Genomic DNA, 16,861 nt, shown 5'->3' with positions numbered 1-16,861 from the left:
TAGTAATAACAGATGCTCAAAGAATATTTTGTGAAAAATGGCAAAAGCTCGTTGTACTGATTTACTATTAGCCAGCTAAGCTCTTTTAAAATTGATACTGCTTAGGAATTATTATAAAGAGTTTCAATTTCCTCTTTTGGTAAAAGCAAAAGTTCAGGTTCTCAAACCACAGAAAGATATTTTTCAAGACCTAGGTTCATGTATCACTTAATCTGGTCTCCATACAGATAGAATTAAATATTGAAATCTTTTTATATCCATTTAATCCCTGAAACTTAGTACAATTCTTAATACCAAGTAAGCACTAAAAAATGTTAGTGGAAGGAATAAACAAATAAATGAATAATAATAAACAAAGGAATAAACAAATAAATGAATTAGGATAAATTGTTTATGCAACAGAATCTCCAAACTGTGAACACATCATATATAAGGAATATGTTTTGTTCATTTTTTTGTCTCCAGCACCTCGTCCAATATCTGACACAAAATGAATGTTTACTAAACAGCTATTTATTAAATTATAGATAAGCAATAAACACAGTTTACTTTAAAAATGCAAAGAAGGAAAAAGAAAACACATTTGTTGTATCATGTAAACTTGTACCAAAGATTGTGGATAGATTTATTAATGGGGTGGAATTTCTACCTGGAAGATAGAGAGGTAAACATGGAGACTGAGAAGTCAGGTCACCTTAGTCCTATCAAGTGGTTAAAGCTAACTAGTCCCTGTGAATGAGAATCTAGCCTCTCTGAGGGTCTCTAGCCTCTATACAGCATTGGCCTCAGAACAACACAGTCAGGGCAGGTGCTGGTCACATCTCTTAGCCTAAGAGTACATGCCTATTAGGGAAATTCTACTGTGGCAACAATGAAAAATTAAAGACCTTGGGTGAAGAGAAGAAAGCAGTAGGAGTGTCACTTGAAACACAAACAGGGAGACTGAACGGACCATCTCTGTGTCACCACATCTGTGTCAAGAAAGGCACGCCAGTTTCCTTCAAGGTACATAAGCATGTTGCACCATTGTGGAAGGAATGGAAGAGCAGGACAGGGTTGGCTGGTGGAATTCACATCTTGGGGAAGCTGGCCAGGTTGGCAATGCCACAAGCGTTGTTCTTATTCCGGGCCATGAGGATATAGCCTTTGTTTCCCCAGTTTTCTCCCCAGCTGTAGGATCAAGCAAGGAAAATACTTAGTACCCTCAGTTTATTCAACAAAACATTTACTGAGTATTGTGCTAGGTTTTTATGGCTTACCAAAATAAATAAATCAGTTTTACCTTTAAAGACTTTAAAGTCAAGAAATGGAGAGAAGGCATAGTGTTACAAGAGAGATTGCTTCTGCTCAAGGGGATCAAAAAGGGCTTAACTAAAGAGGTGGCATTTGAGCTGAGCCCAAAGGCTGATAGAATTTGGACCTGTGGAAACGGGAAGCCAGCGGGTGAGAGTGAAATGAGTAATAGAGGCAGGAAAGCATGGGATATGTGTTAAGATCATGTAGCTAACTGCCATACACCCAGAGCTATCACAGAATCGTGGATCAAGTATACTCCAAAAAAAAAAAATTATATATCTGAAGAACAGGGTGCCTGACAGGGTATAGTGGGAGATTAGGTTAAAGGGATCTTTCTCACCAAGCTAAAGATTTTGACTCTCTGGCCCATGATAGTGGAGGAGACACTGAAGTTTTCTGATTAGGAGTGTGAAGTCATTCAACTTGAGTTTTGTGATGAATTATCTTGAAAACATGAGTCTAGAGCATAAGAAAGAGGCAAGAGAGGCTGAAGCTGGTGATTTTGGTTTGGGAGTGAACCCATAGAAGAGGTGGCGACAGAGGATGAGATGGTTAGATGGCATCATCGACTCAGTGGACATGAGTTTGTGCAAACTCCAGGAGATAGTGAAGGACAGAGAAGTCTGGTGTGCTGCAGTCCATGGGCTCACAAAGAGTCAGACAAACTGAGCACCTCAACAACAATCATAGGAGAGATGAATGAAGCCATAAGAACAGATGAGACTGCTAAGGAGACAAGTGGAAAGGTTGGAAGATTAGATACAGATAAAGACAGAGGCAGACACAAAGACAGGGGAATGGGGAGAGATTGGTCCATATATCTTCCTAAATTATTTTCATAAGTTTACTCTCCTTTTTTCCCAACCAGAAAATTCACCAATCACCTGGTACATTTACTTAAGCAATTTACCCTACCCCTGTTCCCTTATCCAGGGGTTCCCAATGACCCTGATCCTGCCTGGGTATGTCCTTTATTCTTCCCAGCTCTCTTGGATGTAGAACTTACCACTTGATCGAAAAGAAAGGACAGGGTAAGTGCCTGGGCTGAGAAAGGAGAAAGGAAGAACACAAGACAGAAGCTGTGGGAGAAGGAATACCCTCTTAGGAAGATGCACAGGCTCACCCTTAGTTCAGACTGTGATTTAAAAAGTTATTCCCAGCCTCACATTCCATCCTGCCAGCCCTCCAGGCAGCATACCGAGCTTGAGAACTCCCCAGAGTCTAGGATGCCTGCTCCTTTGGAGGGCATCAAGGACAGAAAGTTTAATCAGTGCTACTGCCAGGCTGGTACTGATCAATAAGGAAAGGAAAAGAATAATTCCTATAAATCTGCACCCCATCCATAAAGTCATAAGGAGCTAAAGAGAAATAGGGAGCCAACGGGCCCTATAGTTTTATTTGTTCCCAATAATAGAGAAGGAAATACTAATTTTGTTTTTGGTGCTCATATCTACTTTTTGAAATGCATTATCTTCACAGACTTCAAAATTTCTGCCCAACTCTGATATATGTCTATCCTAAGAGCAAAAAGCTACACAAGGGGATATTAAACTTTTACATTGTTTATATTGTTCCCTAATGCTTACCATCAGACTCATGATGGAAACCTCCCTAAAAAACCAATCACATTAGAGAAAAAAGAAAAAATACATATAATTCCACAGTTCCTGCTGGCTCTTGGTGCTCCTTTACGTTCTCACATTAGCTAGGTCTGTCTTTTTTAGGGGCTGTGAGATCACTGAAGACAGACATGTTTGTGTGCATGACTAAGTACCTTGAACACGGATTAGCTGTCCAACACATACCTTTAGTACTCTTGTCTGGCCATTATGTTAGAATGAATAGCCTCAGATTGGGAAGGTAGAATTGAAACATTTGAGAAAATTTTCTTTGAGGGAAAAAAAGGAATATTGGGAAATTGAGGTTGAGTGTTAAGAGAGTGAGGGGGTGACAAATACAGGGTTCCCATACTTACCTGTTTTTAATTATCCAGTGCTTGTTCCCCTTCTGGATCCCATATCCCACTGCCAAAACCGCATGGTTCAGATTATCGCTATTGCAGTTTTCATCATAATACACACCTAGGAAACAAATTACCAGGGTGAAGCTTTCTGCAATCCAAGGGTTGCATTAGCTAGGTCTGTGGGGTCTCCCACTCTAGGAGACGCTCTGTAGAATCCTGTCCCAGTCTTTTGTAAGAGGACTTACAAAAGAGATGGTCTGTGCTGTGGCAGCTGTTTCTCTCTGGTACACTCAGTCTGATTATGGAAACAAGTACTGAAAATGCCTGGTACCCTTAGGGAAGCTGCCCAGTCCACATCAGGAGAGAAGGTTGATTGTGCTCTATAAGAACAGCACCTTACCTTTTCTGTAAAACTGGAAGGAGGTCAGGCTTGCATCAATGGCCACAGAGATGGGTCCCACTCGGGCTACTGCCCTCTTCAGGGCTTTTTCATTTCCTTCGGGGATCTCTCTGTACCCTCTGCACTTAGCTGCCTTGCCTGTTGGATTGTACATACAATTTTCATCCTGGAAAAACAAGGTTAAAATAGGAACTGGTGAGAAAGTCTGTTAAAGTTTTGGGTGACATCAGTGCACGGCAGCAGACCTGAGTCTCCACCAAGGGTCTGTTCTCTCCTCACCATCTTAGAAACTGTAAGAAAAGAATATGGGGTGGGAGGTGGGAGGGAGGTTCAAGAGGGAGGGGACATACATATACCTGCGGCTGATTCATGCTGATATATGGTAGAAAACAACACAATATTGTAAAGCAATTATTCTCCAATTAAAATTAAATTAAAAAGTTTTTAAAGAACATGAAAATTGTATACCTTGTACCATGCCCAAAAATCAGCTCCAAGTGGTTTTAAAACATAAATGTGAAAGAAAACACTATAAAACTTTAAAAAAGGAATATTTTTATTACCTCAGAGAAGATAAAGATTTCTGAAATTAGATTAAAAAAAAAAAACAAACAACCCACAAATCAACTTTGGCAATGTAGTATGTGTGATCCTCGGTAGGCAAGGAGGCAGCAGCTCCTGTGTTGGGAGGAGGCCCAGCCCCCGCTAGACAGAAGACCTTGGTTGGCCCCATGCACTTGTATCAGGCAGCGTTCTGGCTGACCTTGTGCCCTCATGGGAGAGAGAGGCAAAATCACATAACATGACACTGAAACAAATTAATAAAGAACTCAGTAATTTAGCCTGTGAATTTCCAACATTATGTTTTGCAGGTCTAGTTAACAATGATGTGTTTCATTGTCAAGCCAGAATCATGGAATCTAATGGCAACCCACGTCAAAGGGGTGTATTCTTTTTGTCAGTTCATTTTCCCCTCAAAAACCCTAACGTTGCATCTACAAGAATATATTACATAGGGCTTCCCTGCTGGTCCAGTGGTTAAGAATTCACCTGGTTAAGATCGGCATGGCTCGATCCCTGGTCTGGGAAGATCCCTTATGCCATGGAACAGTTAAGCCTGTGTGTCAAAACTACTGAAGCCTGCATGCCTAGAGACCGTGCTCTGCAACAAGAGAAGTCACTGGAATGAGAAGCCTGCACACTGAAACAAAGATTAGCTCCTGCTTGCCACAACTAGAGAAAGCCTCTGCATAGCAACCAAGACCCGATCCAGCCAAAAATAAATAAATAAATACTTTAAAAAATTATCTAAACACTAACAATAATGGTAGTATTTGACCTGATAGTCTAAGATTATAGGAACATCCTGTATTAATAATTTCTCTAGATTCCTTTGCCATATAATCCAAACCCTTGGTGCCTCCTAGTACCAAAACTTGCATAGATATACAAGTACAATAAAATATCTAGGGGATGGATTTGGAAGGATACCATGTAATGATATTTTAAAGTAAAAATAACTTGTATTGTGGCTGGAATGAACTTAAATTACTGTATTATCTGCCTGCTGCCTTCTTTTTTAAGCTTTGTTTTTTCGCAACCTCTTTCCATTCATTTACATGTTCATATAAGAAGTTCTTTCAGTTTTATACAATAAAAATAATGAGAACAGTTGTCCAAGATTCAAAATATTAAAAATGGAACACATGTCTTATAATGGCCAACTCTTCATTTTGACTGATTATAAAACCAAAATTATTACATATTCCTCTAAAATGCTGAAGAGATCATTTGAGGGGGTAAAGGAACAAAGATTGTAAGTCAATTGCTCCTTCTATTTCAAAACAGGGATTCAAATGTTATATAATTTTTATTCAGAGTTTCTGAGTTATTAAACTATCCCTCAACAAACTGGTTAATACAGTACTGAATAAATGATGTAAGCTGTCAATGGATAAGTGATCAACACTAATAATACTTCTAATAATATTTATTTTTTTAATATAGTTAGACAAACCTTTAAATTGGCTGCCTGGATAAAGCAACATGGAAAAAAAAGTTATAACTATGAATCTGTTTTTTTGTATATACTATTAGGATTTAATTTTTTTGATATCAAGTGACAACAAAAAGTTGTCAAAAAAATATTTAACAATTTAAATCAATATTTTGTCACATTTGGGTTATGTCACTAATGGCCTGATGTATTCAGAATTAAAAAGCTAATCTGTTAGGGCAGCTTTAGTATGCTGCACCTTACACTAGAAGCCCTATGAAAACTGTATACAGATAAAAGAAAAATCTTTCCACACACAACCTCCAACTTTCCTGATGTGTATACCTGACAACTAAAAAAAAAAAAAAAACAACCATGAAATAATAATGGCATGAAATTTCATGAGGATGTGTTGAAGTGACTTTACTATGTAGATTGTTGAGTATCCAGTGAAATGGATCTGTTCAGTCATTTATATTAATGAGCATTTTATTGCATCAGATATCACTTCAGATGACTAAATATAAATAAATAAAACTCACTGTTACTGGGTTTTTAAAGGCTCAAATTGCAAAGGAAAAAAATAATTTTTCTAAAATTAAGAAATTTTCTGGATTGAAAGACATCATAAACAGAAAGAAAAGAAAACACATAGTTAACACATAGTTATAGTTGTTTAGTCGCAAAGTCATGTCTGACTCTTTTGCAATCCCATGGACTGTAGTCTGCCAGGCTCCTCTGTCCATGGGATTTCCCAGGCAAGAATACTGAAGTGGGTTGCCATTTTCTTCTCCAGGTGATCTTCCTGACCCAGGGACTGAACCCACATCTCCTGCATTGGCAGGCAGATTCTTTACCACTGGGCCACCAGGGAAGCCCAATACACATAGTATTAGTATCCAAATATCTTTTTACATTTTTTAAATATTAGTAAGAAAGAGAATAAAATCTAATTTAAAATGGGCAAACGATATAAATGCCTCCATGGTAGCAGAGTGGTAAAGAATCCACCTGCCAGTGCAGGAAACCCAAGAGACACGGGTTCAATCTCTGGGTTGGGAAGATCCCCTGGAGTAGGAAATGGCAACCTGCTCCAGTATTCTTGCCTATAAAATTCCATGGATAGAGGAGCCTGGTGAGCTACAGTCTACAGGGTTGCTAAGAGACAGACACGACTGAGCACACACACAATCACACACAAAAGATATAAGCAGTCAATTCATAAAGAAATGCAGATATTGACGAAGCTGTGAACCAACCGGATTTCTTATACTATGCAGATGGGAATATAAATTTTTCAAATACCTTGGTAAAAAATTTGACATCATCTAGTATAGTTGAAGATGCACAGAGCCAAAGACTCAGACAATTCTGTTCCTAGATATTATATTCTAGTAAAGAAATTCTTGAATGTGTGAATAGAAGACAAGACTGGGGATATTTGCAGCAGATAAACAGATCTGACGGGTAGATCTTGGCTCTGTTACATAACTAGAGGTGTGAATTTGAATATGCCATTTTATCCCCTTAAGTGTCTATGTCCTTCTAAGTCCTCACCTATTGATGCTTTTGAACTGTGGTGTTGGAGAAGACTCTTGAGAGTCCCTTGGACTGCAAGGAGATCCAACCAGTCCATTCTGAAGGAGATCAGCCCTGGGATTTCTTTGGAGGGAATGATGCTGAAGCTGAAACTCCAGTACTTTGGCCACCTGATGCGAAGAGTTGACTCATTGGAAAAGACTCTGATGCTGGGAGGGAGTGGGGGCAGGAGGAGAAGGGGACGACAGAGGCTGAGATGGCTGGATTGCATCACTGACTCGATGGACGTGAGTCTGAGTGAACTCCGGGAGTTGGTGATGGACAGGGAGGCCTGGCGTGCTGCGATTCATGGGGTCGCAAAGAGTCGGACATGACTGAGCGACTGAACTGACTGACTGACTGACTGGGCTTTTATAAGGATTAAATGAGAACATGCACTAAGTACACGGCTTAGCACACGGTAGCCATCATTTGTATTACTCAGACTTGCAATCCCTACTTTAAAGGCTCCTGCTGCAAAGGCCCCATATTACCTATCAACTCCATGTATATAAAAATGTCCTCAGATCTTCTTCCTTTTAGATAAGAAAGATCTTCCTATTACTAAAGGACCTTATGGGAGGAAGTGAGTTCATATCTAAAATTGCAATATGAAGCAACTTGCTTTTTTCTCTCATTTTAAACATGTTAACATGTTAACTTACATAATTTGCTTAAATGTTCCCCAAATCCACATTGAGATCATACAAAATAAAGCCACATGATTCATGAAATTAGTATGGTGGGCTTAGAGATTTCTGATGGGAGTGGAAGAGTTGAATAGAGAGTTATAGAGACCTACTCAGAGATCTATGGGATAGCCTGTCTTTCTCTAGGGCAGAGAGACAGCTAGGAGCCATGGTAGCCTAAAGCTCCCCAAATTTTCCCAGAGTGGACTTCCCTGGTGGTCCACTGGGTAAGAATCTACTTACCAATGCAGGAGACACATGTTCGATTCCTGACTTGGGAAAATCCCACATGCTGTGGGGCAACTAAAACCTGTGCTCCACAACTACTAAGCCCACATGTCTTAGAGCCTAAGTTTTGCAATGAGAAGCAACCACAATGAGAAGCCACCAACTGGAGAGTAGGCCTCACTCACCACAACTAGAGAAAGACCACGTCAAGCAACAAATTAATTAATTTTAAAACACACACACAAATTCTCCCAAACTATGGGAATCTTCTTCACCTTTTGTGGGAAATCATTTCATCAAGAAAGCTGGATAGGGTAACAGAAAACAAGATCTCTGGAACTGTTTCCAGAACAAAGTGTCATGCTGGAGAAGGAGAAGCCATTACAGAATTATATGGCTATGTGGGACAGTCTCACCTGTCCAACATACGGGTAGGCATCTTCAGAGTCAATGCCTCGGTTTTTCTGCACATACTGGAAGGCATTGGTCATATAGCCCCCTCCACAGCCATCATTCTCAGACACACAATCCACCAGGTTCTGAGGACTCAGATTCAAGAGTTTGCCGGTTTTCTTCTTGAGTTGGCCCTCCAGGGCACCCACAGAGCTAAAAGCCCAACAGGAACCACACTGACCCTGAGAGGCATAACAGAGAAATCATTAGTAATTGCTGTTCACACTTTCTGTTTCTCTCTTCTACCTGCCCGATAAAATTTCATACATTTTATAAATTCCAGCACCCATTCCCTTTGCTATTCCCTTCACTTAACCTTTGTTGCAGTGTTCTACTGCTATTGTTGCTATTAATAACTGTTGTAGTAAAGCAGAGTACAGCACTTCAATAAATCAATGAATCCATCATGAATTGAAAAACAGTAAGGTGAAAATGCAATACCCCTAACTTACTGAATGTTAGTAAGTTAGCCCAGCCTGACTTACATGTACTCAGAACACTTACGTTAGCCTACAGTCAGGCAAAATAATCTCACACAAAGCCTATTAGTGTTGAATATCTCCTGTAATTTACTGAATTATAATTATATTGAATATCTTATGAAATTTATTGAATTATAATTGTACTGAAAGTGAAAAACAGAATGGCTGTAGTTGTGTTCACCCTCAGGACCATGTGCCTGGCTGGGAGCCATGGCCTGCTACCACAGCCTAACATCAGGAGAAGGTATCATACTACATATTGCTAGCCTGGGAAAAGATCAAAATTTAAAATTTGAAGTACAGTTTCTACGGAATGCCTATCACTTTTACACCATCATGAAGTCAAAAATATCATAAGGTGAACCATTAGAAAGTCAGAGAACTACTCTAGGATAGGAAAAGTTTTCCATGTTCTTTAATACTTTTACAAATGAAGAAATACTGCAGATAAAAGAAATACTCTTTAAAGGCAGGTCTTGGGCACATAGGGAATAGAAATGTGGAAGACTTATAAAAATATAACTATTGTGTTGGAAACAATGATACTAATTGTGTATATCTGCATAAGATACTTGCTGTAAAAACAATGTAGAAGAATAATTAAGGATTTATTATCTTGCTAAAAAAAAACATCAGGGACCATCTGTACTGGCTTTGTAACACAAGAGATCAATGACCTTGGGTAAATTACTAAACTTCTCTGTACCACACTGTCTTTATGTATAAATTGTGAATAATAATAATATAATGAGATTATGAGAATTTAAAAAGTTAATTCATATAAAGGATGAATTATTATGTGCAATAATAATAATCTCCCCAACAGTGCTAGCTATTATTATTGGTGTGTGTTCAGCTAGATGATACATTTTTTTCTTTCCTGCTAGTTCTATTTTTTAAGATTGGGGATTTCCTGAGAACACAGGTTATGTCTTAGTCCTCTCTACTGTCTAGCACTATACCTGGTAGGTTCTGCAAAAACTGTAGTTGTTGAATGAATGTTAGATCATCTGGCAGATATAATCAGCATTGTTAAGGTTGTGGAAAAACTTACATTCTCAGGCTGGTAAGAATGTAAGATTGTAAAAACTTTTGTGGAAAGGGTTCTGTGACCTACTGACTCCAACTTTAAGATTTATTTTGCATAAATATTTGTATATATGCACACAGGTGCTTATAGCAATACTATTGTAGAAAAGAAAAAAGAAAAAAAAACAACCTAAATCTACAAAAACAGATGATGAGTTAAACAACAGAATAGGCTTTATTCTCTTGGCAGTGGGAGGTGTAACTTAATTCTTTCCCCTCTCTTTCTGGTGCCCTCATACCTTAGAACAAAGAAGCAGAAAAAGGGAGAGATCATGCTAGCTTACATACCCACACCCAACAGAAAGGAGGATACCTGGTTTTTGACAGGAGTAACGTATCCCTTCTTCCGATAATCAATAGAGTCTGGGGCTCTGCCTTCCCAGTCTGGGATATAGAGGGTGTCATTACTGCGGGAACGAGAAGCGGGTACTTTGAGTCCAGTCATCTTCTGAACCACTTCTTCACTGGTCTGGGACAAAGAAGAGAGAGACCAGGCATAAGCAGGGAACCAAGACAAAACAGGCAGATAGACCAGGAACTGAGGTTCAACTCACCATGTCCCCCAAGTGGTTCATAGCCAGTTCATATGTATGGACACCAAGTGAGGCCTCAAGATTATGGATGGAAATATGCTTCAGGTTTTTTTCCCAAATTAAACGCCGAGAGATCTCATCCACCTAAACGGAGCATAATTAGTATTTGCATAGACTGTGTCCTGTGTATAAAGTTACTTAGATAGTACTGTGGAGGTTTTCAGAAGAGATTAAATTTATAATCATAGAGGATCTACCATCTAGTTGAGGAACTGACCATGGCATTGTAAAGAGCATGCAAAGATCAATATATAAACAACTGCAAATAAAAAAACTCAAAGCTCTTATTTATAGGGGAAAATTGCTTATGGATTAATAGCATTATTTGAGAAGGCTTCCCAAAAGAGACCTATATGACAGTTATAAAGAAAAGATAGGACTTGATTGAGGATGACTTGAGGAGTAGGAATAGAGAGTATATGTTAACAGCAAACAGGGACAGGTTTGCTTGGTTGTTATTATAATACTGAATTTGAAGAAGGGAATTTGGAAGCTAGGGTTGGATGTCTTGGGTTCCAGCCCTCCCAGATTCTCCTCCAGGTTCCCAGGCACCTTGCTGTTATACTGCTTTCTGTAGGTCTTCTTCCATAGCTCCCACTGGGTGTCCAGTATCTCCTCGGGGTATAGAGCAAAGCTCACCACAGGCAGCAGTAGTAGAACCGTGAGCCCCCACATCCTGGAGAATAGGATAATTAGGGGCATGCGTGGTAGTTCCAGTCGTGTCCAACTCTTGCCGGCCCTATGGACTATAGCCCACCAGACTCTGTCTATGGATTCTCTAGGCAAGAACACTGGAGTGGGTTGACATTTCCTCCTCCATGGGATCTTCCTAAATCAGGGATGGAACTCAAGTCTCTTATGCCTCTTGCATTGGCAAGCAGGTTCTTTACCACTAACACCACCTGGGAAGCCATAATTGGGGGAGACTCTTCTGTTTGTCCAGAGGTTCCTAACCTGACTTGGGATGAGGAAACAGCTGGAACCATATGCTCAGACAGATGGTTCTTAATCTTTGGTAAGCATAGACTCACATGACAAGCTAATAAAAAATTGCAACCCACTATTAATTCCTCTTGCCAGAAAAATGAATACACATACAATAATTCTGGGGAGTTCCTGAACCCAAAGTTAGGAGCCCCTTCTTCTGGACCATGAAGCAGAGGAAAACTAGGCTCTATGAGGAAGGCAGACAAAGATTCAGAGTGATTTCCATATGATAAAATGATAGGTAGGGGAAGGGGGGTCTGGGTTTGGATGTGATGCTGATACACCTGGTCCCAAGTATTCTGGGAGATCACACACACACACACACACACACAAACTTGGACAGATAACCAGAAATGGGAAAGAAAATGGACAATCAGGATGGGAGCAACACCTGTCTGCTCCACTGTCCCCAGCAGACTCGGAGGAGATGGACAGGTATAGGGTTAAGATGAATGGGGTTGGAGAATACACAAAGGAAAGCTAAGTCTTTCCTTCCTGATCATTTCTTCAAGGTATTCTTCTGTTCCTTGCCTAAATTTTGATTCTGCTCCTAATCTTGCCAGCAGGGAACAAGGGAAAAGTTGACAGCATCTCCTATTCTGAGATATCCCCTCAGTGTTCTTATGCACTTCCTCCTTTCTCTTCCTGCTCCTTTCTTAGGCAGGAAACTGTCCTAATCTCAACCAGCTGCTGTGGGAGGAAAGCTTTTCTTTTTCTGACCAAAAAACCCACAAATACCTCTGGGACTGCCTCACAGGACAAAAAAGCCTCAGAATCAAAGTTTGTTAGAAGAACGTAAGACAGAAAAGCAATGTTGTGTGATCATTAGTCGCACAGCTTTTCAGAAATTTACTTTAGCTTCGTTCACGTCTTGTAGTGTCTTGCTAATCACATGTCCTCCATTTTAAGAAAAAGTTCAGTCTGCGGCAAGTCGTACAGCTTGCATGATTTTTAAACTTGTCAATTTTTGGTGTAATCTTTGCACATTGGAAAAATGTCCAGCAGGACATTTAATATCTGGAGTGTTAGGGCTTTTGAGATTCTCAAGAGTAGGAAGACCTTGAGCTACCACCCCTCTGCATTCTCCTCCTCCCTGCTAGTAACTTAACCCTTTTAGTACCTTTGCCTCCCCACCAACCAAAAAAAAAAAAAACCAACCCTGAGGCCACTCTTTGAGGGATGGGTAAAGGCCTTATATTCTTTGCTTTCACTATCAACCACGTATACATACATATAAACCATAAAAGGAGTCCTAAAGATTTCCAGGCAGATTTTACTTAGCCAGGAAATAACCAAAGAGGACATCACTGTTTTCCTCCAGAAAGCCTATAAAGTTCATTTTGATAAACAAGTCACTACGTTCCTAATATTCCTAAAAATGGAGAACTGACAGGAATGAGAGGTTAAAAGATCCAGGAAGCTGAAAATGTTACCTGTTGATGGGCATCTGTTCTCTGGGCTCGTCTCAGCAGAGAAGTGTGGATAATGTGGCCGGATGACTAGGGGTGCTGGATTTATTCCACCAGGATTGCGGAAGTCAGCTCTGGCTGCTGGCTGGAAAATTTGGATGGGGAGGGCAGTGGAGATAGAAATGCTGAGAGAGGGGGATTAGGGAGGAGGGAAGGAGGCAGATTTGTATCCTTCCTCTGTGCGCATGTGGAGCATGTGTGGCAGGGCGGAGAGTTAGGTATTTAGTTTCACATGGCTGCCTGCCTTTGAGACAGACAAAAAAGACCTCAATACATTATTACCCAAGTTGGGGCTTACCTTCTCTTTGGTTGATAGACAAGCATATATTATGTGTTACACTAAGGGATTATCTCTTTTCTGGCCCTTTTCCTGTTATTATTCATTTCTCCAACTCTGAAACTTGTTTTAAAATTTGTGTCTGACCCTCACATCACGGATGAGGAAATGAAGACAAAAAACTAGAAAAAAGTATCTTAGGGAAGTCACAGGCTCCAAAATCATTTGTATTTTATAGACCTGTTGCCTAAAAGCTGTCACTGCTTTCAGGCAGGGTAATAGCTTTTCCAGACTGACATGATTTTGCTGAGGAAGGATATGCCCAAAAAATCCATATGAAACCAGTTCTAAAGTAACCAGAAACAGTACTCCTGGTTATGACAGCGCTTGAATCAATGCCATAAGCACTGACAAATTCACTTGTGACTTCTTCACTGCCAAAGCCTGATGAACATTATCTGTCTCAATTATTAAAATCCCCAATCCAGGGCCAGTCATATGAGCTTCTCCAAATGCTTCCCTCAATATCCAGGCATGTGACAGATCATGAGAATCTAGTTCAGTCCCTAAACCACATCCCCAAACATTTTCTTCCATAAACAGATGTGGGGGGAAGAGGAAAAGAGGGTCCTTGGAACAAAAATAATAATACATGGTATCCAGCTTGTTTCTAGCTGGGTTACATACACAGACCCTCAAGAAAACAGGTTTATGCTCATGGGTTTAATTTCTTAATGAAATACATTATCCTAGAGGGAAACGATGTCTAGACCTAAATAGTTTAAATTTCCCTATCCTTGATTCCTTTAAAACCAGAAGTGCCCTATTGGTCTCAAGTCCCAATTTATCCCCCTCTCCCAAGGACTTGGGCAATCCCCTACCCTCCATCCCATGGTCAGACGTCCCTCATGATTTTACTCCAAGTGAGTCAGGATCAGGAGGACAACTAAGGAATGCTGACTGATCAGAGCCCTATGATTTCTGACTCCTGAAATTACAGACACACTGTGCTTCATGTTTGTGTATTTGAAGCACAAGTTATGGATTCAACTGGTTGTGGGTGTTTGTTGTTTTTGAGCTGGGATGGAATAATAAGGCCGCAATTAAGATCACACAACACAAGGAAGTTTACAAAAGGAAAAAATATTTTGTTTTAAAATCTTTGCTACATGTCCTTATTTTTGCCACTGTAAGGCTCAGCACAGATGCCAGCAGTACAGAAATGGCCAACAAGAAAAAAAAAAAATCAAAAATAAAACCCTGAAGGAAAAGCAGAAACAAAACCCCCAGAGCATCTTCTCCACCCCTCCCCTTCTCCCAAAGCCCAATAATAACTGTACAATATTATAGTCCTGATCACATTTAAAAACAGTTGATTATTAAAAAAACAAGGATTTCATTGGAAACTCAACTTTTTGGTTTCTTAAAGTGTGATATAAATATATATGTATATTGTATGTGTGCACATAGAATAAAAAAATAAACTGTCTCCTTTTCCACTTCACTACCTGGCACCAGACTGGAGACAAAAGGGAGGGAAACCTAACGACATTCTCTCAGCCCTCCCCAAGGCCACTATGCTCCTCAGTCCCCTATGGCTACATTTAGTATGTCTTCTCCTTGTCAATTCAGTCTTGCACTTAAGATACTGGCCTGAGCCAAACAAGTGAACAACAACAAAAAGGCTGATACACATGACTGTTACCTGAGGAAGGTAAAGAGTGAGAGTAGTAACCTGTATCCGCATTTATATGGCTATAGTTAATTATTAAGTGACCCTGTCGGGATGGGAGTCCAGGTCCCATCTATCACATGGATTTATTACCCTTGTACTATAAAGCAAACTCCAGTCTCAAGATTGGAGAGGGAGCAAAGAGGAAAGAAATATAGGTCCAGAAGAGACCTAAATTTCAGTTCTTGCAGACTGGATACTTTGAGTATGGGATGAAAGAGGTTACTTTGCAAGAAGGCTTGGTATTTGGTTTAAATTCCAGCAGTGAGAATTTTCACTGGGACTGCTAATCCAAGAAGTTGAGTTTCCATGCAGACATAACCTCTAGAGAACACACATCATATGTGATTCTGACAGAAAAATGCAGCATCATCCTTATGGACAAGTAGGGGGTTCTGAACGTGTTTACCTTGCCAGCCTATTTCTGTAATGCAGATGCTCCATACAAGGTGACAGCACCAAAAGCAGGAATGACCCAGCTTTATCACTATCTATGTTCAATGAGAGATCAAACATATCAATAGAAGACTTCATATACTTGCTTACAGTTGCATAGTGGCTGGGCACAGATATAATAAGCGCAGCAAAGACATTTACTTAAATACTCTTTGGCTGCATTACTAAGTGGAAACTAATTGGAAGATTCAACTCTTTAGGACTCTTTGAAAACACAGAAAAAGACAAAGATAAAATCTGGGACAAATTTTGCATAACTCCCTAATAGGGAGAAAGAAACAAACACAGAACACATGTGCACACTCACACGCGCGCGCGCGCGCACACACACACACACACACACACACACTCTCTCTCTCTCTCTCATTTCCTTACTCATATTTCATTCCAGAGGAACTGCTCACAGGCAGCAGAAAGCGCCTGTACTCACTTCCGAAAACCCCATGTACACCTGCCATGTTTCATGGTCCTCAAACATTAAGGACATTTCTCCTCTCTCTCACCTTATTCAGAATTTCTTCCCAAAAATAAGCCATAGTATCCAAAGGAAATAGTGAATGTTTTCTAACCTGCTCCTTGACCCAGCACAAATCGTTTCTGCATAAATTTCTGGTCAGGAGACATAAGGAAAGACATTCTTAACCTAACCCAGCCTCAATTTTTCAAAGGGTCCCCAAAGTGTTGAGGAGTCACTCCATTTCTTCTATAAATGTTATCTCAGAGATGCAGGAAGACAAGGGAAAGGTCAGAAGGGAAAGGGGGTATACATCAGGGGTGAGGGAAGGGAAGGGAGAGGAACTTTTATTCTGTTTACAGAAAGATTTGCTTTTTTAAAAACAAATGGTGATTTTTTTTTCTCCCCCACCCTTTATCCTCACCCCAATAGTTCTATTCTGAAAAGGAGGGAAACATAGTTAAGTCAGGAAATTCTTCATTGTTGTAACTGTTGCTCTGGTCTCCCAGCATGGACAGCATCTCCTAATAAGAGAAAAAGAATAAGCTTGGGTCACACATCTTGATCCTTCCATTTATTGAGCTCCTTCCCAACATCCCCCTGAACTATCAACCCTGGCCCCAGAGTTTCTGCTGTGCTGAGTTCTTTTAGCCGTCTTTACTCCCAGCGACTCTAAATTCTTCAGATGACAACCTATTTTCCTACTTCTCTCTCTGCCT

General features: G+C 40.0%; 2 protein-coding genes across 3 annotated transcripts in view; both read right to left on the bottom strand.

The window, feature by feature from the left end:
• Positions 1-495: 495 nt before the first annotated feature.
• Positions 496-13,355, bottom strand: CTSK (cathepsin K). The gene is made up of 8 exons (XM_055584375.1): positions 13,188-13,355; positions 11,320-11,443; positions 10,729-10,851; positions 10,488-10,643; positions 8,567-8,785; positions 3,660-3,825; positions 3,272-3,377; positions 496-1,170 (listed from the first exon to the last, which is right to left on the bottom strand). Exons 1-8 carry the CDS (start codon positions 13,199-13,201, stop codon positions 1,071-1,073), a joined length of 1,008 nt encoding a protein of 335 aa, XP_055440350.1. The 5' UTR covers positions 13,202-13,355; the 3' UTR covers positions 496-1,070.
• Positions 13,356-14,670: 1,315 nt separating this feature from the next.
• The window catches only part of ARNT (aryl hydrocarbon receptor nuclear translocator), a 68,418-nt gene continuing 66,227 nt past the window's right edge, over positions 14,671-16,861 (bottom strand). For both annotated transcript variants that reach the window (XM_055584356.1, XM_055584357.1), the window contains one exon: positions 14,671-16,666. In XM_055584356.1, coding sequence (XP_055440331.1) covers positions 16,577-16,666 — 90 coding nt within the window. In that variant the 3' untranslated portion in view covers positions 14,671-16,576. The remainder of the gene's footprint in view (positions 16,667-16,861) is intronic.

Source organism: Bubalus kerabau, chromosome 6 (assembly GCF_029407905.1).
Source record: "Bubalus kerabau isolate K-KA32 ecotype Philippines breed swamp buffalo chromosome 6, PCC_UOA_SB_1v2, whole genome shotgun sequence".
NCBI lineage: Eukaryota > Metazoa > Chordata > Mammalia > Artiodactyla > Bovidae > Bubalus > Bubalus kerabau.
The sequence above is the reverse complement of the archived record's forward strand: the minus strand, read 5'-3'. Positions and strand labels throughout refer to the sequence as shown.

Coding starts and splice junctions, on each gene's coding strand:
- CTSK (XM_055584375.1), bottom strand. Junction 10,852..11,319: donor GAAAGCAGTATAACAGCAAG/GTGCCTGGGAAC, acceptor TGCTCCGTTTAG/GTGGATGAGATCTCTCGGCG. Junction 8,786..10,487: donor TTACTCCTGTCAAAAACCAG/GTATCCTCCTTT, acceptor TATGCCTCTCAG/GGTCAGTGTGGTTCCTGTTG.